The 21,842-nt window shown below is 53.3% G+C and overlaps 6 protein-coding genes across 6 annotated transcripts; 3 read left to right on the plus strand and 3 right to left on the minus strand.

The window, feature by feature from the left end:
* Positions 1 to 2,951: 2,951 nt before the first annotated feature.
* ATEG_01894 (uncharacterized protein) lies at positions 2,952 to 10,381 on the minus strand (the record flags this gene model as incomplete). Its single annotated transcript, XM_001211072.1, has 9 exons — positions 2,952 to 4,151; positions 4,216 to 7,089; positions 7,153 to 8,427; positions 8,484 to 8,947; positions 9,007 to 9,130; positions 9,187 to 9,409; positions 9,468 to 9,888; positions 9,961 to 10,323; positions 10,378 to 10,381. The coding sequence occupies 9 exons, from the start codon at positions 10,379 to 10,381 to the stop codon at positions 2,952 to 2,954; spliced, it is 6,948 nt and encodes a 2,315-aa protein (XP_001211072.1).
* A 516-nt stretch (positions 10,382 to 10,897) lies between these two features.
* ATEG_01895 (SDR family NAD(P)-dependent oxidoreductase) lies at positions 10,898 to 12,922 on the plus strand (the record flags this gene model as incomplete). The annotated part of the gene is made up of 4 exons (XM_001211073.1): positions 10,898 to 11,241; positions 11,306 to 11,776; positions 11,983 to 12,108; positions 12,253 to 12,922. 4 exons carry the CDS (start codon positions 10,898 to 10,900, stop codon positions 12,920 to 12,922), a joined length of 1,611 nt encoding a protein of 536 aa, XP_001211073.1.
* A 725-nt stretch (positions 12,923 to 13,647) lies between these two features.
* On the minus strand, positions 13,648 to 15,925 carry ATEG_01896 (GMC family oxidoreductase; the record flags this gene model as incomplete). Its single annotated transcript, XM_001211074.1, has 7 exons — positions 13,648 to 13,694; positions 13,758 to 13,892; positions 13,949 to 14,380; positions 14,447 to 14,600; positions 14,829 to 15,396; positions 15,488 to 15,510; positions 15,563 to 15,925. 7 exons carry the CDS (start codon positions 15,923 to 15,925, stop codon positions 13,648 to 13,650), a joined length of 1,722 nt encoding a protein of 573 aa, XP_001211074.1.
* Positions 15,926 to 16,225: 300 nt separating this feature from the next.
* ATEG_01897 (uncharacterized protein) lies at positions 16,226 to 17,481 on the plus strand (the record flags this gene model as incomplete). The annotated part of the gene is made up of 2 exons (XM_001211075.1): positions 16,226 to 16,596; positions 16,674 to 17,481. 2 exons carry the CDS (start codon positions 16,226 to 16,228, stop codon positions 17,479 to 17,481), a joined length of 1,179 nt encoding a protein of 392 aa, XP_001211075.1.
* An 863-nt stretch (positions 17,482 to 18,344) lies between these two features.
* Positions 18,345 to 19,504, plus strand: ATEG_01898 (putative short-chain dehydrogenase; the record flags this gene model as incomplete). Its single annotated transcript, XM_001211076.1, has 4 exons — positions 18,345 to 18,884; positions 18,950 to 19,136; positions 19,196 to 19,309; positions 19,362 to 19,504. 4 exons carry the CDS (start codon positions 18,345 to 18,347, stop codon positions 19,502 to 19,504), a joined length of 984 nt encoding a protein of 327 aa, XP_001211076.1.
* Positions 19,505 to 20,414: 910 nt separating this feature from the next.
* On the minus strand, positions 20,415 to 21,078 carry ATEG_01899 (FAD-dependent oxidoreductase; the record flags this gene model as incomplete). The annotated part of the gene is made up of 2 exons (XM_001211077.1): positions 20,415 to 20,916; positions 20,984 to 21,078. The coding sequence occupies 2 exons, from the start codon at positions 21,076 to 21,078 to the stop codon at positions 20,415 to 20,417; spliced, it is 597 nt and encodes a 198-aa protein (XP_001211077.1).
* Between the last annotated feature and the right edge of the window lie 764 nt (positions 21,079 to 21,842).

Raw genomic sequence — 21,842 nt, forward strand, 5'->3', positions numbered from 1 at the left:
CTATCCTAACTATCTACTATTTTTAAACTACTACTATCTAATATATAATTAAGCAAATATATTAAAATAATACAGAGTTAGAGTTAAATAGCCAATCTGCTAACTAGTAAAATTAGAAATTTATAGCTGCGCTGTAGTAGATAAGAAAGAGAATTAAACTAAAACTAACCAAGCCTCTTCCGGGGAAACCAACTATAGGTTAACCTTAAAAAATTTTAGTTAATTAGCGGCCTTCTCGCGCGGAACCCTAGGCCGACTAAGCCCTTGGTCGTTCAACCCCAGTTGGTTAGGCTACTATAGACTATGGAGTTCATGCTAAATTCAAATCAATTAACCTTCCTATGGAGGTGAGCCAATCTACAGTAAAGCTTTGCAGTCCACGGCTACAGAAAAGTACAGATACCCGCAAACAGTTAGGAGAGTTTTCGAGCTGCCTAGACCCAGCTACTAATAAGCTTTTAGGAGCTTATTTCTGGCTATCCAGTAAGATCTTTGTTAGAGAATAAATTAGGACAGAGAATGTATGACGTCAGTGCAAATAACAGCTTAACTACCAGAAAAACCACGAGGCTCACATAATGCCAATCATAGCAATAAAACCTGGAGAAATGCCTTTATCTAATGAATTGAGTTTGTTCAGCTGGATGCTTCTCGGACCAAGATAACGCGCTGAAGTCATAGATTCGCCTTCTTAGCTGGAGCATTTACTGAGTCCGGGTAAGATAACAATGTTTGGAATATTGATGTTTGCAGTTGGTTCCCTGACCATTAGAATTGTAAGCCATAATAGGTTATGACTGCGTAGTTTGCTATGTGCAGTTCAGATGTGCTTAGGTCCAGATCTCGATCTATGATTCAATTTGTGTAACCGATGGAATGTAATTTAAGCTTTACACGAAGCTTACTTGACGAGATTCAACAATCTGACGCGTGTAGCTATAAAATCCCTCCCAAATGGTGAAGACGGTGGGCTCGAACCGAGGTTTTGAGGGGCTGATCAAATCGGCGAGGAGTTCATAAACCAATTTTTGTTGTGCAATTGTTCGTGGTGCTAAGGGATCGTGGCAGCGGCAAGTAAATGTTATAACACTACAGTGTCAACGGTTGAGAGAGGACACGGAGTTAACAGCACCGTGTATAGCCTTTATTCCCAGTGCTGGGGACTAAAAGCTTTTGTAACAACGGATTGATGATATTTTTCTTAGGTGTTGGACTCGTCGAAAATACTATGCGATCCTATAGAGCCGACATAGTATCTAACTCTTTATCCCCTTCTCCCAGAATAGGGAAAAGGGATAGTAGTTATGCATTTTAAATCTGTAAGTACTTTTGCCAATGCATTTCTTGAATACGTTCGCCATTCCTAAGATACATATTGAATAACCACACAGTCCGATTGTTCGTTGCTGCTGTTATCAATCTTGTAAAATAGACCGCGATGGTAACTCAGACATAGGTTGACAGTCCATGTGAAAAAGACTGGATGTGAACTGCCAATTCTAGTGGCCGACAGGAGGGAGTGCGAGGAAACATGTAACTTGAGAGTAGCATCGTCTACTATTCCTTGACTAGCTGGATTTTTTCACTCTATTCTGGGCTAGGTACCGTTCACGACTTTGGTATTTCAGATATCCATAAATACCGCCAGCGATAATTGCGATAGCGACGATATTGCCTTTAGGATAGCTTGTTAACGCAGTAATTCATCACAATCAAGATTAGAGGCTCACCGGTGATGAATCTCCCTACTCCACCGAAGACTTCTGACAGACCCTTCACGACGTGCAGTGCCATTTCTGGAATGCCTATGAAGAAGTTCATAAAACCCCGGAAGAGCTCGTACAACGTGTTGTATGCGGTCTCGCACACCGAAGATATGACCTCGACCACAGAGACCGCGAGACCTCTGAAAGAATTCAAGATTGAAGGCATCACAGAACAAGGTAGGAGTAGCTTCAACGCGTATTACATTCGGGAAGGCGAAATGAGAACATTTTGATGTAGGTATGAGGAGTAGTCGATGATACCTATGACGATATACGCGGTTACTTCATTCTATCTCCTAAGGCCGCTGAAAGATTGGTCGGGATTTGTACAGAGCCTATAGGACCTATAGTCCGTACTAGGCCTATAGAACCCATAACAAAACTAGGCTTAAATAAATAAAATATATTATTTTTAACGCTAAAAACAGTTAATTAGATTAATTTCATTTTTTTTTTATACCACGGTTAGATAAAAATAAAATATTTAATCTTACTGTTAACCTGCGGTTAGGTTATACTGGAGATCTTTAACCTCCCCTCACCTGGCTATTGCCTACTCTATCTGTAGAAAGTCTGAGTAACTAGCTAGTAAAAGAATAGTAAGATATAGTAGAGATCTGCAGGTGCAGATAAAGCTATACAGAGAGGGTAGGCTGTGCTCGATAGATGGGGATCAACACTTAACCTGGCCGGTCTTGGCTGTAGGGCCAGAAGCTTGTAGAGCTTCCTCCCAGTGCCCACTCTTGGCCCCCAGTCGTTCCAAGTATCTCAACCAAGACCGTGTTGTCACCAACTACAAGAAGAACATTGTTGGAGTGTAAGTTTCAGAATGTTGATGTTACTTTCACCCGCTGCACTGTCATTGCTGGTTAGACTGTATGCTTATTTTTGTGAATATGACGGTTGTTAGGCGGAAGATTGATGGGAGCTCCTGCGTGTGACGTACGGAATATATATCCGCGGAACCTACGCTCGGGCATATGGGGAACTTAAGGGAATAGATGAAACATGAGTATCAAGTGTACAGATATATTACGACGGACGAGCAAGAACTTAATTCAGCAGGCCGTTTGTTACACGGGAATTCCTCATATTGCTGCCCTTTTCACCACCCCGACGTTGCTCTAGCACGTGATCCCTGCCTTCTCAAATAAGGAAACACGTACACAAAAGCCTTCTGTCTTCCTAATCAGCCACAGGAACGACACCGAGATGTGTGGCCACCGCCTCCGCCAATGCTTTGAACGTCAAAGACGATGATAACAATTTCTGGAAGGAAAACTCAAGTCCAAATTCCTTAAATAGCCAATTCTTCATCTCCGCACCGATCATACTGTCGAGGCCGTAACTCGCGATGGAGGGACCGTCCAGATCAAAGTCTTCGGCGGAAATCAGCAAGATACTGCTGACACGCTGGGCGATGTATTGAGCGATGATCGTCAGAATGTCGTCGCGTCCCGAGGCGCCCACAGCCCCCGCAAGAAGGCTCTGGAGCCCACCAGACCGAGACGAGGTCGAGGACGTGGTCTGACCAATGCGCTCCACCTCGGTTCGAAGGTGGACGAAGCGGGCATCCTGGTACCAGTAGGCGTCGACGGTCTGGTCTGAGTGCACTGCCTTGGCCAATTCTGCAGGTTCCAGACCCAGAACAATCTGCGTATCACCAACCTCTTCCAGTGATGGTGCCGGAGCCAAGGCGCGGGACATGGCGACCTCGAAGCCGCGCAGCATCTCCTGTTCGTCGACGCCGTACATCCCCTTGCGGAGCAACAAGGTCTCGATGGCGGCATTTTCGGACACCACTCCCACGTCTAGCACCATGGGAAGCACCAAGGACACACCCGGCCAGTGGTTCAACCGTTGTTGCCATGCCAAGGTATCCAGAAAGCTGTTCGCCGCGCTATAGTTGCTCTGACCGGGATTGCCCAATGTCGCCGAGATGGAGCTGGTCATGACAAAGAAGTCGAGATCCACACCTTGTAGCGCTCGGGAGAGGCTCACTGCGCCCTGGACCTTGGGATCCACTGCAGCCTGGAATCTGCGACAATCCATCTGCTCAAAAACCCCATCCCGGAGGACCATTGCGGCATGGACAACACCACGGATGGGGCGCTGGGCGTTGACCTCCTGAACGATGCGGACCATATCGGATTGAGATGCGGCATCCGCACGGAAAACCCTGACAGACGCACCAGCGGAAGTGAGAAGATCAACTACATGGGCTGCCTCTGGTTTGTCGGTACCGGTTCGCGAAACAAAGGCAAAGTGTCGCGCACCGCGTTCCATCATGAAGCGAGTCAGACTACGGCCCAGACCACCGAGACACCCAACCAGAAGGTAGCTGGCATCAGGGGAGAAGGTCAGGCGTGGAGGCTGGGGAATGACCTATGCGAGATTCGATTATCAGCAGCTAGTCTAGATCCAATCAATGGACGAACTGCAGACTTACTCGTACAAGGCTCTCACGGTAGCGGTACGTGGCCACACCGATCTTAGTGGCCGGAATTTCGCGAAGAACGTTGTTGGACTGACAGAATTCGCCGATGTCGTGCACGCATGCAACGTTGCTGGCCAGGTTGGGGTATTTTTGGACGAGATGAAGCGCGTGCTCGAGGATGCCAGATGCGGCTGCGGGCTGCAAAGTGGCTACACTAGTTGGTACGAACAATGCACCACGGGAGAACGGCAACGGGTCTAGTGCAGATTCCAGCAATGTGTCATTCAAGACGAAGACGCTGCGTGCTGGGAGCTGCCTCCACAATTCCTGGCTCAGGGGAGAAAATTCGTGAGCAAGGATGACCCATCTGCAGTTCTTTTCACGCATGTGGGTACGAATCTCGTCAGTAAGAAGGACACTGCCGCTGTCAATGTTGAATTCACGGGAGAATTCCTGTTGCTCTTCAGTGGAACGCGTGACAAGGCTGACTTTCCACCCCATGGCCTGGCCTAACCGGACAAGTGCATACAGTGTGGATTTCGGGCCGGGCAGTGCGAGAATTCGGTCACTGCTGCTGACGGTGGCCGTGGTGATGCACATGTTGACCACCTTGGAAAGCGCTGCGACACCGGCCAGGATCGTCGTCATGTCACTACCAGCGGAGGAATCGTAGCGGATGTACGAGGCAGTCCGTACGACAGTGGTGAATGTTTCCGTCGTCAAGGCAATCACTTGGTCGCCAGCCGCAACATCGACAGGGACCGAAGAGCCACGACGGAGCACACGTCCATACACAACTGCCGGGGTGTTGGGAGTGGACTGCAGCTCAGATGCAAGGATTTGAATTTCAATCTCGTCTGACCCAAGGGAACATGATGCTTCGGCCCCGTCGTACGTCAAGGTCAGTTGCCTGTCTACGACAGAGGGTTTGAGACGGACTCCGTCCGGTAGGGGCTTGATATCCGGGGAGTGAGACGTAGGAGAAGTATGAGACGCCCATTCTCTGTTCAATGGGTGGTTGGGGACAACACGAGCAATATGAATTACCCCTTTGTGCAGCCAGAACTCAGTATCTTTGCCCGAATCCTTAGTCGGGGCGTCCCACAACGCTCCCAGGAGGGCCTCTGCCACATCTGTCGGCTGTTCCTCCTCGTCGACGTCCAACTGCACAATCATTGCGGAGGCGTTCTCTGACCGGATGACACGCAAGAACCCCTGGACCATGCCCCCGAAAACGCAAGCCCCTTGCCGGACGCCTTGGGTTAACCAGACCATGGGTAGATTTGCCCGGACAAGAGACTTCAGACTTTCAAAGGAATCGTCACTGAGACGGCTGAGCAGAGAACCATCGCGGTCATCAATAATAGCGACTGCATTTTCTTGGTTCTCTGGCAAATCGAACTGGCCCAGTGTCGTGCTCTTGACAGTGTGTCCCTTGCTGGACAAATAGGTGACGAGATGCTGGTCCACAGTCAGACTGCGGTCATGCAGAATCATGATGCTCAGCTGTTCATCGTGAATCCCGTCGGCCAATCTGGCGTGGTCTCGGGCGAGAAGCCGGACAAGACGGGTTTCCCTGTGGTCGCCCACAGCTGGAACCTCAACCACCGGATACAGAGCAGTTTCATTTGCGACGCCATTCAGAGGAGATTTCTCATCCAGCCGGGTCTCAATCACCCATCGGCTGCCCCTGGCAAGTCCCAGAACCACCTCAGGTTTACCCGAGACAGTTTCATCCACCACCACCAAGTCCACGGACCCGGCAACTGCGGCACTCGAAATCTCATCGTTCTCAAGATCATCAGGCCCGGCAGCGCGGATGTTGCAGGCCTTTGGGAGGGCAGACGAGACAGTCTCCATCACTTCTCGACTATGCTGGCCGCAGAGCAGGACGGTCGCCAGTGGATGCCGATGATGGATCATCTGAACGATTGACACGAGCACCTGCGTCTCGGATGTTCCCTTTGGCCACAGGGCAGGATGGGACGATTCAACCAACCGAAGAACATCAGGCTTCCAGGAAACAGTTGCAAATGGAGCTGGATCGAGCGCTTTGCTGGCCGCATCCGCCGGAACGGCCGCCTCGTAGGCTACGCAGCGTAGGCTCTTGACATCTACCAAGACTCGGCCGTTCTGTCCCATCAGTTGTGTGTGTGTGTTGAAGTAGCGACCCTCACACCTGTCGGTCCAGGCCACAGCCTTGCCCATGGACCCTTCTTCCCCGGTGCTCGGGAACCGCAGCGTCACTTCCTCCAGATGAATGGGTACGACTCCCCAGGGCATCTCCTTGTGTTTACCATGGTGGATGGAGACAATGATAAGCTGAAGGCAGGCGTCGATAGTGGCAGGATGGATCACGTACCGCGATTCATCCTGCACAACATCGGAGTGATCCCGGACCCGCACTTCGGCCTCAGCCTGCTGGTATCGGCGATCCGTCCGGACTTGTCCCAGCTGTTGGAAAGCCGGACCGTAGTAGAAGCCGACGCGGCGGAAAGCTTCGTACCAACGTTTGCTCGGGACCCGCTGGGTCAGTCGGGACGGGTCTACGGGGTGGTCACACTGACCCTTCTCAGGATTCTCAGGGCCAGAAGAAATTTTGCCTCGGCAGTGTGAAACCCACTTCCCCTCGGAGAGCGACTCGACGGAAAACGCATACCAGGGAGTGGTGTTATCTACACCCAGTTGCTCGTCCGCTAGCGCGTCTAGGCGCAGGATAATCTCGACACCAGCGTCGGTTTCCGGCACGACGAGCGCCGTACTGATATTGACATCGCGCAGAAGAACCTGTCCAACCGGCCATTGTTCCGCGTCAGCCACCTGGCGCAGAGCTTCGATTGCCAGCGACATGTGGCCCGCTGCTGGGAAGATAGCAGCACCGCCCAACTGGCACAATCACGTCAGTGACACGAGATATCATAGCGCATCCAAGACGAAGGGGGAGCTTACTGCGTGGTCCTTGAGCCATGGCAAGTCGCGATGCCGGAGAACATTCCGCCATACCCGCGACTTAGTCGACAGGCCGGTGACCTGGCGGCCCAACAGATCATGACGAGGCTGAACGAGAGAGCGCTGTTCTCCACTTGCTCGGGGTTCGGCCCAGTAGCGCTTCTCGTAGTTCCACTGGTATGGGGGCAGATCTACGAGAAGACGGTGCGACTTGGGCTTGCGGAATCTCAGGTCCGTCTTGCTCTCCTCGACCGCATTCACGGCCTCCAAATCCACGGGATAATCGGCGACAAAGAGTGAGCCTGCCACAGACAGGAGCTGATCGGCGTCGTCCTTACCACGCACCAGCGACGGAATATAACGCAGTTGGTCAAATTTGTTTGAGAGACAAATCTGCTTGAATGGGCCAGCTAGTGCCGAATGGGGCCCGACTTCAACGAGGCATTTGACCTCCTGGAAGGACGGGTCTGTTCCCAGAATGCGGATAGCGGTGTCGAAAAGGACTCGTGAACGCAGGTTGTCGCTCCAGTACGAAGTAGGAAGCGAGTCGATCGCCGTGTCTACCACCTGGCCCGTCACAGAAGAGACCATGGCTGAGCGGGGACGGCGCCAGCGCAGGTCATGATTACTGAGCGTGTTATAAGCGCGCGCCAACAGGACATCGTACGCGGCACCCACTGCCACCATATGGGGTGAGTGATAGGCACGTCCGGTTTTGAGCTCGCGCGCAAAAACCTTTGCGTCGTCCAGCTTTTCCTTGACCTCGCGGATATACTCGGGCATTCCGCTGAGGGTGACACTGCTGGGAGAGTTCTCACAGGCGACGCACAGCTGTTCCGGCGTATAAGGAGCCAGATACTCCCCAACGGCATCCACTCCTAGTCCGACCGCTAGCATCGACCCTTGGCCGGAATTCTCCCGGACAGCACGACCTCGGCAGTAGGCAGCCAGCAGAGCTTCAGGAGCTGATAGCAGACCAGCAGCATACGCCGCCGCGATCTCCCCAGAGGAGTGCCCCACGCTGACGGAGGGGGTCGCACCCCATTCGGAGAGAAGGTCCACAAGCGCAATCTGGACAGCAGTGCAAAGAGGCTGGGTAACTTCGGCCTCGTTGATTGTGCGTGACACGGTCTCGATAGGACCTTGAAGGAGATCGACGAGACGGAACGAAGGAGGCGGGTTCAGGCGGGCCAGGATATGGTCGAGCTTCTGCATAGTCCGAAGAAAGGATGGAAATGTCTTCGCTGCTATCTGTCCCATTCCTGCCCATTGAGCCTACCCGGGACTGTTAGCGGTTCCTCACATGGCTGGTTCGGCACGCAAGTACTTACGCCTTGGCCGGTGAAGAGGAAGCCAACTCTGGGGGCTACGGGGGTGGCCACACCGGACTGTACTGCCGATTGATCAAACGCTGCAGAGCTTTGAGCATCCCGAGCAATGGCAAATGCCCGATGACCCCATCGGGTCCGGTTCAGATTGAGGGTGTATGCCAGATCCATCACGTAGTAATCTCCGGACACTTTGTTGATAGCCGCGATATTCCGCGCGAGCGTTACCTTATCATGAGCCGAAAAGCAAAGCAGGAATGGCCGATCATATGAGCGAGTATAGGGTGCATCGCGCTTGGAGCGGGCATGTTGGTACCAGGAGTAGAGAGACTCGACTGACTCGATAATGACATGACCGTTGGTGCCTCCATAACCAAATGAGGAGACACTGGCTCGTCTGGCGTCGAAATCCTGTGGCCATGGGGCGGTATCAACATTTACCTTGACGTTCCACTCCTTTTCATGGACTGTTCATTCTAGGTAAGCCAAATGAATAGGGAAATAACTTATATGGACGTTCACGTACTGGCTGGGTTCAACCGTTGGAAGTGAGCAACGCCAGGAATTACCCCAGCTTCCGTCATCAGGGCGGCTTTCATGACGGCAAAGATACCACTGGCGGCCTCGCTGTGCCCGATATTCGGTTTGACCTGTGGATTGATGTTAATGCACGACGTCCGAGATGTGCCGACAAGAGGGAACATACAGCACCCAAGAGCAGCGGCTTCTTCGATGAGCGGGTGTCGTTCATCGCACTAGCAATGGCTCGGACTTCAATTGGATCGCCGACGGGAGTGCCGGTTCCATGCAGTTCGGCATAGGCAGTGCCATTCGGGTCCAGCCCTGCCTTCTCGTATGCCATACGGACAACAGTCTCCTGGCCCTTGCCGCTGGGGTGGGTGATACCCATGCCCTCAACTTTTCCATTCCTGTAGGTGGCACTATTAGACCTTGAATTTCGGAGTAAAGAGGAAGATGACCACGCACGTGTTGACTGCACTTGCTCGAATCACTCCTCGTACGGGATCCCCATCCCGAATTGCATCCCGGAGACGTTTCAAGTACAGGGCTCCAGCACCTTCAGCGCGACCATAACCATCGGCTGCCGCGTCAAAAGTGTGGCAGGTCGAGGTCGGAGATAAAATCCCAAGTTTAGCCGTGTTCATGTGCTGGTCCACGGTGATGATTAGATTGACTCCACCAACCAGGGCAGCATCACAGTCGCGTGCGCGAAGGGCATTGCACGCGTTGTGGATGGCGTAGATCGACGACGAGCAGGCGGTGTTGATAGTAAAGCTGGGCCCCTTAAGATTGAAGATGTTGCCGACCCTGTTGCTGATGATGCCTGGGTCGACGCCCGTGGCGGCGTAGTTGTGGCGAAAGTCCGGGTCTCGGATCGACATTTGTTCTGACAAGATATCAGTACCCTGGAGACGAGTGGGTGGTGTTCATGAAAGAAGGAAGAGATGGGAGCACATACGGTAATCCGACGTGAACGATCCCACAAAAACAGCAGTGTTGGAACCTGCCACTGACTCCAGTGGGAGTCCGGCGTTTTCCAGGCATTCGTAGGCGACCTCGAGGATCTTGCGTTGCTGGGGATCCAGCCATTGGGCCTCGATAGGAGTCATGTTAAACGCGGTAGGATCAAAGTCTTCGGGGCGGCCGTCCAAGAAGTATCCGCCGGGCACATTGAACGACCCGGGACGCTCCAAGTTGGAGTGGTAATAGGCATCGATATTGAAACGGGATTCGGGAACTCGCGGTGTCTGTCCAGACTGCTTTTTCACGAGCATCTCCCAGAACGAGGAGGGAGAATCCACACCTCCCGGCAGACGACATGCTGGTAGTAGTCAGCTGGTTGGACAACGATGGAGTGAGACCACGCGGTGCTTACCCATGCCACAGATGGCAATTGGCTCCAGCATGGGATCATCCCCTGGCGGGCTATATGTGCGGTGAGGCATGGTGGACGGTAGTGGGCCAGATGGCAGACAAGGGTGATTGGCTTGAGATGGTGGTATGAAGATGGTCTTTTGGAGAGCCGTTGCCTGTGACGGTGGTGGGATAGAAGAGCTGATATAAAGACATCTATTAGAATCCCCTCGGGAGACTTAGTTCGTGTCGGTGGCAGTGACAGAGAGAAAGCGCCGAGAAGATCCCAGACCGGCGATGAGCAACATCATCCTAGCCCGGCTGACCGTCTTCAACGCAATCTTCGGGCTACATTGGCCGAGATTCTGGATCGCAGGTGAGTCCTCGCCTGATGAAACGGCCCCCACGGCCCGTTGAGTCCACCAATCGTAGAGGCAGTGGTGAGCTACGTGCCTTCAATAGAAGAGACGGAGAGCCGTCAGGAGGAGGTGCATCTTCCCAGTAGAGAACGCGTGCAACTTCCAGAACACCGGACAATCACGATGAATCTTCCACTGCTTCGATTCTTTTTCCACGGTCTTGCTCTCATGGCCACTCTTCTCCTCTGGGGCCTCAGTGCCTGGAATGGCACCGTCAAGGCCCTCGTTCTTGCCGTGTATCATGCCCGGTTGGCCGACGGGACTCCGTTACGGACGAGATACACGGGAATTCAGCTGATAGACGTTCCCATCGCCCTTCTCGTTGCGTTTTTCTTCTATGGTACCAACGGCTCGGTCCCCGGCTATCAGCTCTTTTTGCTTGATGCGTATTCCACGTTGCAATCCGCGTTCGTTTGGTTGTACGTGGAAAGCTTCCGCCAGTCCGCGAAACCCAGATGGGTTGCTTGGTGAGTGTCTCCATCTGCCATCCTGCCGTCACCGGTTGTAGATAGTACTAACAAAGGACGCCAGGCCAGTCATTTTCGGTTTACTCTGGCAGGGATTTGGGGCCGCCATTGCTTTGCCACTGTATTACGCCCTGCATCTGTCATGGCTGCTGACAGCACCACGAGCCGCTACAAGCGCTGTCGACCTGCGAGGCGCCAGGGTCATCCCGTTTGGCTTTCTGCTCGGGGCTTTCCTCCCCGCAGTGATTGGAATGCTGCCGACATGGACCGGCGCGGCGGCTCGGTCGGCCGGTGACCACCAGCGTATTCTAGCTGCATGGCAACCGGACCCCCTCTGGGTCTCATTGACTCAATCGGCGCTGGTGTTCGGGCTCGGCCGTCTCTTGCGGACCGAAGGGAGGGGATCTTCCCCACAGGACCAGGTCTCTTGCTGGGTACGCGGTGCGTATTTGCTCGCGGCAATGTCATCAGTGTGCGGGCACGTTTACACCATGATCACGGTGTTATTGGATCCCCAACTCAGCCTGTGGCACATGTACGTTCCCTCTGGTCGCTACGGGCCATCTGGCGTCTCGGATGAAATCTTGATCCGAGGCCCCTGGCTGTTTCTGCAGTGGGACCTGATCATCATCAGTCTATCCAGTGTCTCTTGGGTTGGTGTTCTTCTCCACCACGCGTTTAAAAAGCCTTGTGGACTTTGGACGATCAAGGTGGGCCTCGCATTGACACTGGGGAGCGTAGTGATCGGGCCGGGGGCCACCGTCTCACTGGCACTGGTCATCAGAGAAAAACACCTGGGGCGCCTCAGGAAGGCGCATGCCCATTGGGCATGATTTTGTCGGTTCGGGGGGGTCGATATGGTGCTTCGTACGTAGTAATCGGCTAGTTAGTGAGCAAGACGAAATGTCAAGTGGCGATTCCCATCATCACTTCTCCCCTCGTGCCGATTCGGGCCGAGAGCCCCGAATGTAGTCTAGATTGGAAGTAATTATATTCATACCTGGACGGTAGTCTACGTCCTACTAGTAGCTTGGAGCATCTCACAGTCAACGTTATTGCATTGATCATGTCTGACTTGAGCGGAAAGGTCATCGCCATCACGGGTGCTGCCTCAGGCATCGGCCTGGCAACCGCCCGACTTCTCGCGCAACAGGGCGCGCTTCTCTCGCTGGCTGACATCAATGAGGCCCGGCTGGGAGAAGCGGCCGACAAGCTTCGGCAACTCTATCCCCGTGAGGTATCGAGCACCGTAGACCCCGTCCTGACGACCGTTCTAGATGTCCGGTCCTCGCAGGCTTGCAACCACTGGGTGCAGAAGACCGTCACCCACTTCAATCAACCTCTAGCTGGAGCTGCCAATCTGGCGGGTGTCTTCGGAAAGAGCATTTGGCAGGAGGTCGGGGCGATACGCAATATGACAGACCTCGAAGCAGACTTTGTTCTCGATGTCAACTGTCGGGGAACATTCAACTGCCTGAGAGCGGAGTTGGCGCACATGAAGACCGGCGCGGGGGGACGACATGGAGGCAGTATTGTCAACGCCGCGAGTATAGCAGGAATCATAGGAGTCGAACACAATGGCCCTTATGTGGCGAGTAAACATGCGGTGGTGGGATGGACACGGACGGCGGCCAAGGAGGAGGGGAAACGGGCCATCCGCGTCAATGCGATTGCTCCGTAAGTTAATAGCCTGGTGTTCCGTTCCTGTTGAATTGGTCTGCGAGCAATCACTGATTGTGACACGCTGTCAGTGGAATAATTGCCACCCCGATGATCAGTCAGATTGAAGCCGCGGCCGGAACCACCGAACTGTTTGGGGCAGGAGATCCGGGGGCGTTGGCCCGAAAGGGAGATGCTGGAGAAGTGGCTGCAGTGGTTGTGTTTCTGCTTAGTGACCAGAGTAGTTTTGTCAATGGGGTGGTGCTGCCAGTGGACGGGGGGTGGATGTGTTGATTTGAATGTAGAAACCTAGGGTTTCCTCACCTTGTGTGTCTCTGCTGGCGTAGATGGTCTGCTGGTGATTAAATCCAAAGATATATGATTTACGGTGGAGTTGACGACCTGGTTTTTTGGTGCTTTGCTGCCAATCCCACTTTGACCATCCCATATATATAAGATGCACATCCTGTCAGATGCGCAGTGTAAGTCAATCTGGAATGTTGCCTCTGGAGAGCAAGAATGTTGTCTTCTCCAGTATCTATATATTTCTATAGGTTGGAACACAGCACTTGATACAAGCAATGTGCCATGTGGCTGTGTGTTATGGACAAGGAAATGCATTATATTAAATCTCAACCAAATAGCACTGACACTATGTAAACCAAACCGCTAAAGTCTAGCCTCATCTATCCGCATTACACCTGAGCGAATACGCACCACTTTGAACATGTAGGCTCCCTATCACCATCATTGGCCGTCGAGGATAGACTCGGCAATCTTCTCGGCGAACATGTCTGCCAACCCCCTTGTTAGTTATCATCCCCTCGGAGCTAGTCTTTGTAATGGGGAGCACATACAAACAGTGGCCATAGGAAATCCTGGAGGCACGAATGGGAAAGCACTAGCGTCCACGACGCGCAGGCCAGTCACCCCACGCACTCGGGCGCGCGAGTCCACGACGGCGGTGGTATCGTTGGAAGCGCCCATCTTGCCTGTAAAGAAGGATGAGTGACCGTTTAGCGCTTGCATAGGAGAGTAGGAGACTTACACGATGACGTGGCGTGGTAAATCAGACTCATATTGTTCTTGAGCCAGTCAAGGATCTCCGCACGAGTCGTCACATTGGGCCCTGGTAGATATTCCTCCTCCACAATCGTACTGTTAAAAGCAATTTCTCGGATCCGCTGAAGAGCGGCAATCGCCTGTTCCTGATCACCCTGGTCCAAAAGCCAGTTGGGGCTGATAATCGGAGGATCAGCAATATCCGCACTCTGGATGGTCAGGTTGCCCTGGGCAGAGGTGGTGAGCAGGGCCGAGCCAATGGTGAGGTAGTTATCGTTCGGCCCCAGGTCAGACGGGTATGAGCCATACTCCAAGGAGAGATAGTTGACCTCGGGCCAGTCGCTGGGGAAGGTGTCGAGGAAATCCCGGGTGGACTGGCTGAATTCCTGGCGATAGGAGGCGGGGAATTTCTCAAATGCTATATCAAAATAGTCAGATCAGCGCCATGCCGGCTGGACAACTTGGAAGGCATGAGAACACGGACCTAGTGCTTGACCTCCTCCAATGCTTGAGAGCAGACCTGTCTGGTTGTACAGATATTCTTCCACACGGGCCGCCGAGACCTCGGGGTTACCCGCAGCCACCTGCGTACCAGTGGTGACATTGACCTTGTACGATAGGGCCATCCAGGGTTGATCCTAGAGCATGACCAGTCGATTAGCGTTGCCCAATCCTCACCGGGAAACCTTCCCTACCCTCGCTCCCTGACCCACTCCGGGCAGGTCTACCACAACCGGGATGTTGTATTTTTGCAGAGTCTCCGATGGGCCAATTCCGGAGAGTAGCAGAATTTGGGGAGAATGCCACTACCGGAGAATTCGTCAACCAGAAGCACTAGAAAGCTAGTTCCTGAGTGGGATACTTACAGTGCCAGCAGACACGATGACCTCCTTGTTGGCACGGAGATGATACTTGAAATTCGACATCAAAGAGTTTGTCTGCACCTCGACTCCAGTGGCCCGATTGTTCTCATCGAACAGAACGCGAGAACCCAATGTCTGTGGATAGAGCTTGATCTTCGAGTTCTGTGCTGCCAGCTGCAAAAACGAGGTTTCGGAGCTGCTGCGAGTCGCTTCTCTTGGATCAATGGCGGCCGTGATCGTGGCGTAACCAATCAGCCGACCACTACTCAGTCCTGGAATCCGATCAAAGCCGAGTTTGTCGAGGGATTCTTCCAGGTACGGGCCGTAGGGGCCGAGGTAGTTGCCGTACGATACTTGCAGGGGTCCTCCGGCGCTCTCGAAGGCAGATGGATCGTAGGAAATGTTGAAGGACGGATCGATCTTGTCATAGTTGGGCGGAGTGAAGTTGCAGCTCTTCTTATAAGCAGGATACACGTTGTCCCAGGACCAAAAGTCATCGTCGACCACCTTGGACCATTGGTCGAACGTGCCCACGGTGGCCCGCGCATACCCCATGTAGTTTGAAGCGGAGCTGTTGCCTCGTCAGTCTATTGCTCTGTGATACAAAGCTAGGGCTATCTTTTCCAACTGACCTCCCGCCAAAGGTCTGGCCGGCAACATACATAATCTCGCGACCATTATAACCCTGCACGCCATTAGTACGCCAGGAAACGGACCCCTGTCGCCGGTTGGCCTACCCCTTGGGGTGCTGTAAGCAACCCAAAATTGGTCAGGGATTCGAAGGAGCCCCCCACAAAGTTGGCCAGAGCAGAATAAAAGTCATAGCCGGGAACCTGAGTGCGATTGGAGTTGAGGATTTCGTAGAACGAGCCTGCCTCGACCACTGCCACCGAGTAATTCGCTGGGTCCAGGGCCAGCCGTGCAGCAATAGCATTGCCTGCCGTGCCGCCTCCGACAACGATGTAGTCGTATGTGGCATTCACCCCGGGCTGGCCGAAAGAGTTTCCGAACAACTCCGTCACGCCGCTGGGAGAGAGGCCCACGCCGATGGTCGCCAGGGTGGTGGGGAGGAAGCACAAGGTGTAGAGGAGGGTGGTCATTGTGCCTGGTCGCATATGCATGTCCGCCCTATCGTGCTTCGTGCAGAAATTAGTGACAGGTACCTGCGTCTACCCTTGAAATGGAAGCACGAGATCTATATACCCCTGCGGCTGGGTGATGGAGATCATTGTCGTTCGGCGAGTTCGGCCCGAGTTGTTGTATACACCGAGACAGCATCCTCAGCATACCCGGGCTGAAGGCATAAATACGGGATAGGCAAGTGGAATGGGCTGATGGCATCAAATCAAATAGCATCTCGCCTTGATTGCCCCGTGTACAAGACCGTGTGACCCATCACGATGGCACAAACGTCCTTCTGTGGCCTGACGCCCATTCTATACCTGCTCAGTGTGCTGGGCACGTATCACACCTGGGGCCGAACTGTTCTCGATGGGACACTGTTCCATCTAATTGCAGCTCTGCACGGATCGACATCGTACATCCTGCCTGGCACCGACTCTCTCCTCCGGACGTGCATTACGGGCATCTACTGGCCAATTGATTATCTCCTAGATATTCTGATTGTCTTTTTCTGGGAAGCTGTGGATGGATCGCATCCGGCCACTTCGGCCATTGGCGTTTACTTCCTAGCGCAGTACCTGAGTGTGCTGACAGGGGTATATGTGGATAGTCTGAGGCGGGGCCAGTCCGGAAGGACCAGTCCTATGCGGTGGGTGCTTCTCTTCTCTTCGCCGCGTTTCGGTCGTTTCGATCCTAGCTCATGGTGACACTTGGATCTCACTGCAGGACGATGCTGTGGCTACTGTTGTTCCAACTCTCGGCTATCGCCTGTACCGGCCCACTGTGGGCTCTTTGGTATCTCACCAACAGCCCATTGATCGCAGACGACATCTCATTCGAGCATTTACGCAACAAATCCAGCACCCCGCCCCGCCAAGTCATACTGATCCTTCCTAGCCTAGTCCTGGGCTACCTACTCCCCGCGGTGGCTATGGCGCTACCCTCCCCTGGCCTGGTGTCCAACAACTTTCAGCAATTAGCATTGGTGGCATGGAACATCTTCCCGGTCCTTGTCTATCTGGCCATGCGGGTCCTGCAAATGGTCCTACCCGTCGGCAAGGGTAGTATCTGGAACGAAGAGTATACGTTCAGGAGGACTGCAACGTGTATATTGAACGCGACAATGCTTTTGATTAGTTTCACCACCCATATCGGGCTGACGAGCATCAGCCTCTCCACAATCCTGTTCCCGAACCTCTGGGCACCGGAGGCCATCCGAGAGTTCAATCCGGCTTCGCTGCTGATTCCGCCGGTCTCTGTCACCCGGGCGCAGACGGTTGGAGACGGAGTCCGCAGCTTCTTCCTGTGGGATCAAGTTTTCGGGTATACGGTGGGCATCCTTGTTGCCTGGCTACAGCTACGGACGGTCCTCATTTCGCGTGGGTGGCATCGGCAATGGCCATGGCCAAAGGTTCTGTTGGGAATTATTGGCGGGACAATGATCGCGGGACCAGGGAGTGTATGCTTGGGATTGAACTGGATCCGAGATGAAATCTTGATCCCGTCCGGCGGGGCCAGCCAGAAAGAAGAGTAAGCCGAATAGGGACGTTGGGCCTTGCGACAAGAGGTTCGGGCCATCCGGGCCGAAGTGGATGTGGTCTGCTAGGCTGGAGGGAGATATTGCATGGCATGATTGTGGTTGTTAGTAGTATGGGACAAGCAGATGATTTCTCCAATACCATCCAGCCACTGGGAATGGAACACTACGTCGTACTCCGTAAACTGCCACCAGCAGGTCCCATTAACATTCTTCGAGTTCCCTAGTCCTTGCTAACCGATTGCGGAAATACCTCATGACTCGTGTCAGATGTATCCTGTCAGCAGCTTCTAGAAACTTCACCCCTCCCATCTTTCCCTACAGGCCACGCAGGTCACCATACCGCTATCCAAGAGCCTTATTGCTTTCTCGAATGCTGGACTGGACTCGAATGTCCCAGCCGCCGGACAAACAGTCTAACCCAAGGCAAAGACCGACCTATACTTCAAGGGCCAAAAATGACAGACCCGCTGGGGACCCGCGGGGCGGCATTCCTGGCCGAGACTAGTCATGCAGCTTAGCAAGCCACATATATCACCGCTGCACACTTCCTAAAAGCAACGCGAGGTGATAGCGGTCTGGATTAATCCACATGGCTGTATACCCTGGGCGAGTCAAAATCGTCGCTCTCCATCGAATCATCTAGATCGGCGGACGGACCATTCGGTCCGAAGACATCATTCTTTGTCTGCATTCATGCCCTGTCCACGGTTTTACTTTCTGCGGCAGCCCGATTACAAATCGAGGGACAAAGAAACCTCAGATGTATATACGGCTCTCCCGGAACAGCTCAACCACGGCCCTCTCGCTCGTCAATCATCATTGTCGCATCTATTGTCACCGTCAGCACTAGCACCACCATGCCGCCCCCCTACAATACCCATACCACCACTGATGAACTCGTTACCGATTACACCTCCCTTATAAAAGGAAAGGTCATTTTGACTACCGGAGTCTCTTCCGGCTCCCTGGGTGGCTTTTTCGTCCAATCCATTTCCAAGGCCGAGCCTGCCTGGCTCATCCTGGCCGCTCGCAATGCCGACAAGCTGGCCCAGACGGCTGCAGAAATCACCAAGGCCCAACCTGCGGTCAAGGTCCGCACGCTCCAGGTGGACCTGGGCTCCTTGAAAAGCGTGCGCGAGGCAGCCGCGCAGGTCAACTCTTGGGACGACATTCCTGTTATTGATGTCCTTGTCAACAATGCAGGAATCATGGCGGTGGATTACAAGCTCTCCCCTGACGGATTTGAGTCCCACCTGGCAACAAACCATTTGGGGCCGTTCTTGTTCACCAACCTGATCATGAAGAAGATCGTAGCTGCAAAGGACCCCAGGATCATTGTTGTCAGTAGTGACGGTCATCGGTTGAACCCATTCCGGTTCGATGACTACAATTTTGACGTAGGTCATCCAATGACTGTTAGACGATCATGCAAAGTCTCGAGATACTAACAAAGACGGCGCAGGATGGAAAGACCTACAACCGGTGGTACGCGTATGGCCAGAGCAAGACGGCCAATATGCTGTTTGCCATCTCTCTTGCACAGAAGCTTGGGATGAAATATAACCTCCAGGCATTCAGCCTCCATCCAGGAGTCATCTGGACCAATCTCGGAAATCACTTGGACTGGAACGTTCAGTTTGATGAACTACGTAAGCCAGAACTTCACTGATGCCCTGCTCAGCTTGACCCTCGTCCTGACCCTCGCTAGGCAATGCCGACAAGTCTCTGGGTAATCGTGAAGGGTGGAAGGAGTTCGATATCAAACCCCTCGAGAGGGGTGCTGCAACCCACATCTACGCGGCATTCGATCCAAGTCTTAAGGGTATGTTTTCTGTAAGAATCGCATGTGGTCACATTCATTGACGTTTCAATAGCGAACAACGGGGCCTATTTGCTCGACTGCCATGTAGCCGATCCTCTGGTGGATACAGTCAAACCGTGGGCCGCCAGCAGCTTTGAAGCCGAAAGACTGTGGCAGCTGAGTGAGAGGCTGGTTGGACAGGAGTTTTCCTACTAGGGTAGTTGACGTCCACCGATAGTGGTTGTAGACGAAATCGACCTTGAATCAAGAAATTGACTCAGTTTAGACGTTAAGCTCTTCTTGTAGTTTGTTGCCTTCTGTGGGATCCCCTCACAGTGACCTGTGCAAGCATATTATGACAGCAAATTGTCAGTACTACATAAACCTTTCCTCCTTGGAGTTTACCATCGGGGGGCCAGGGGGGAGTGAGGGCGGGCTGCTATCAAGCTAAATCGTGATTGTGTAGTTTCTGCTCTGCATCTGAGGAAGAATATACAACTAAAAGAACAGACTATAGACCACGTACAGTGCCGTCAGACAGCCTGCCAGCCACACCGTCAACTTGCTATCGGAAGCCATCTTCTTACCTCCGGCAAGGGAACCACTGTCCTCGTCGTCCGCCCATTGCAACCGGCCCCGTGCGAATCCTCGACCAACGCCCACATAATTCAACTTTGGCGCTTTTCTGATCAGTTCGCCCAGCTGATCTGTCAGTATGTGATCGGCCTGGAAGGGCAGCACCCAGCAGGCCAGGAGTTTTGGCGCAATCCCATCCCATGCCTGGAGCCTCGTGATCAGCGAAGACAGATTCATGATCTCGTGCATTCGCTCCTCCCGGTCTCGCTGATATTGGCCAAAGACTTTTCCTAGGGTTGCCCGACTGACTCGGCCACCGTGGTGGGCGGCCAGTGTCCCTTTAATATGATTGCACAACACCACCACGGATTCCATCGTCGAGTTTCCCCCAAGAGCGATATTAGGCGTCACTTTATGGACAGAATCCCCAGCCAATACGATGCGCCCGTGATACCAGTGTTGCAAGGTCCTCTCTTCGAGAGAAATCAAAGAGCCGCGGATCCGCTTCTGCCAAATCTCTCCAAACACGAGCGTCTCACAGACCGGGTGGCTAGCAATAGTCGCAGCCCAACGTCTCGGCATCTGCATCGGTGTATTGTCGCCTTTCTGGCCAGCAGAACTCGTGTTCCAACCGGAAGAATACAAAGAAGAACAGCTTGTCCGGCTGCGTGAGGAACAGAAACGAGTATCCGTCGTCGTGAACCACAGTCATATCCCTTTCACCTAGCGCCGGTGCTGGAGGCCCCATTCCGACCAGGCACTTCCACCTGGTGACCATCGAGGTCTTCTCCTGAGCCGTGATAATCCGGGGAATCTTCTGGTTAGCAAGATCCCACATTCTTTGTCTCACCAGGCTATGCACGCCGTCGCAGCCCAACACCATGTCCCCTCGTTCGACAGCCCCGTTCTCGAGGATCACCTCGACCCCGGTGCTATCCTGAGTGATATCGCGAACTTTGCATCCAAGTTTAAAGGGAGACTTGTCGGGGAGGCAGTCGTATAGGATTCGCAGAAATTCCCTCCGTTCGAGGAGGAGAATGTCCTGCCCGTGGCTACGAGTCTGTCAGCATGACTCTGCCGAAGTACATCCACGATCTCGGGCAGAAGGAAATGACCTACTTATCTCGCACATTGTCAAAGAAACCACTATTCATCCAGAGCTTCCCATCTGGTCCCCTGGTGATGAATCGCTCGCAGGGGCGACAGGCCGCCATCGCCGCCTCAAGGCACCCGATTTGGGACAAAATGCGTGCTCCATGCGGGTAGATGGCGATGCTGGCCCCGACTGGAGGAGCCACCTCTTTTGACCTCTCAAGCACAACATGGTCGATTCCCGCTTTCTGGAGAGCATGGGAGGCCGTCAGTCCGGCCACGCCGCCGCCTACAACGATAACACGAAAGTTGGAAATCATCTCACAGTGATAAGTATGTCTGCTCAGGGCTGACCAGGGAATGCGACGGTATCAGGGCAGGTCGGGCCTTATCTGTTGCTAGGGTGTATTTTGGTTCTGGGATCCAGCGGAGCTCTCAATATAGTATTAGCTTGGTTGATTTTACACTGCGAGAAATCAGACAACTTCGGGCCGAGGCCTTATACATCTAATCATCACCAACAAAAGCGACGACATGTATGAGAGCAGAATAGGCACTCGGCCAGAACTCGGCCCGAAAGAAATAGAATCCCGAGTACGGCCTTAGTGGCTATGACCGGGCGCTTTCCCACGGCCACTTGTGCACTCTTCATGAACCTTAACGTGCCACGAAAGGGGAAATACGCAGTAATTAATATTCGTGCTAGGACATGGTGTGCCAGTAGTGCTGCAATCTATGCAGTGATACTTGTCACTTCGGCCCGAGTCCACCGAGAAGTCACCCATGGCCAAGGCGGACCACTTTACCTGGTCCCTACGCGAGGAATAGTCAGGGTCTATCAGCAAGGATCATTTTCATTGCAAGACCAGGTGGTTCCGCTTCATCA

This window comes from Aspergillus terreus, genomic scaffold (assembly GCF_000149615.1).
Source record: "Aspergillus terreus NIH2624 scaffold_3 genomic scaffold, whole genome shotgun sequence".
NCBI classification, from domain to species: Eukaryota; Fungi; Ascomycota; class Eurotiomycetes; order Eurotiales; family Aspergillaceae; genus Aspergillus; species Aspergillus terreus.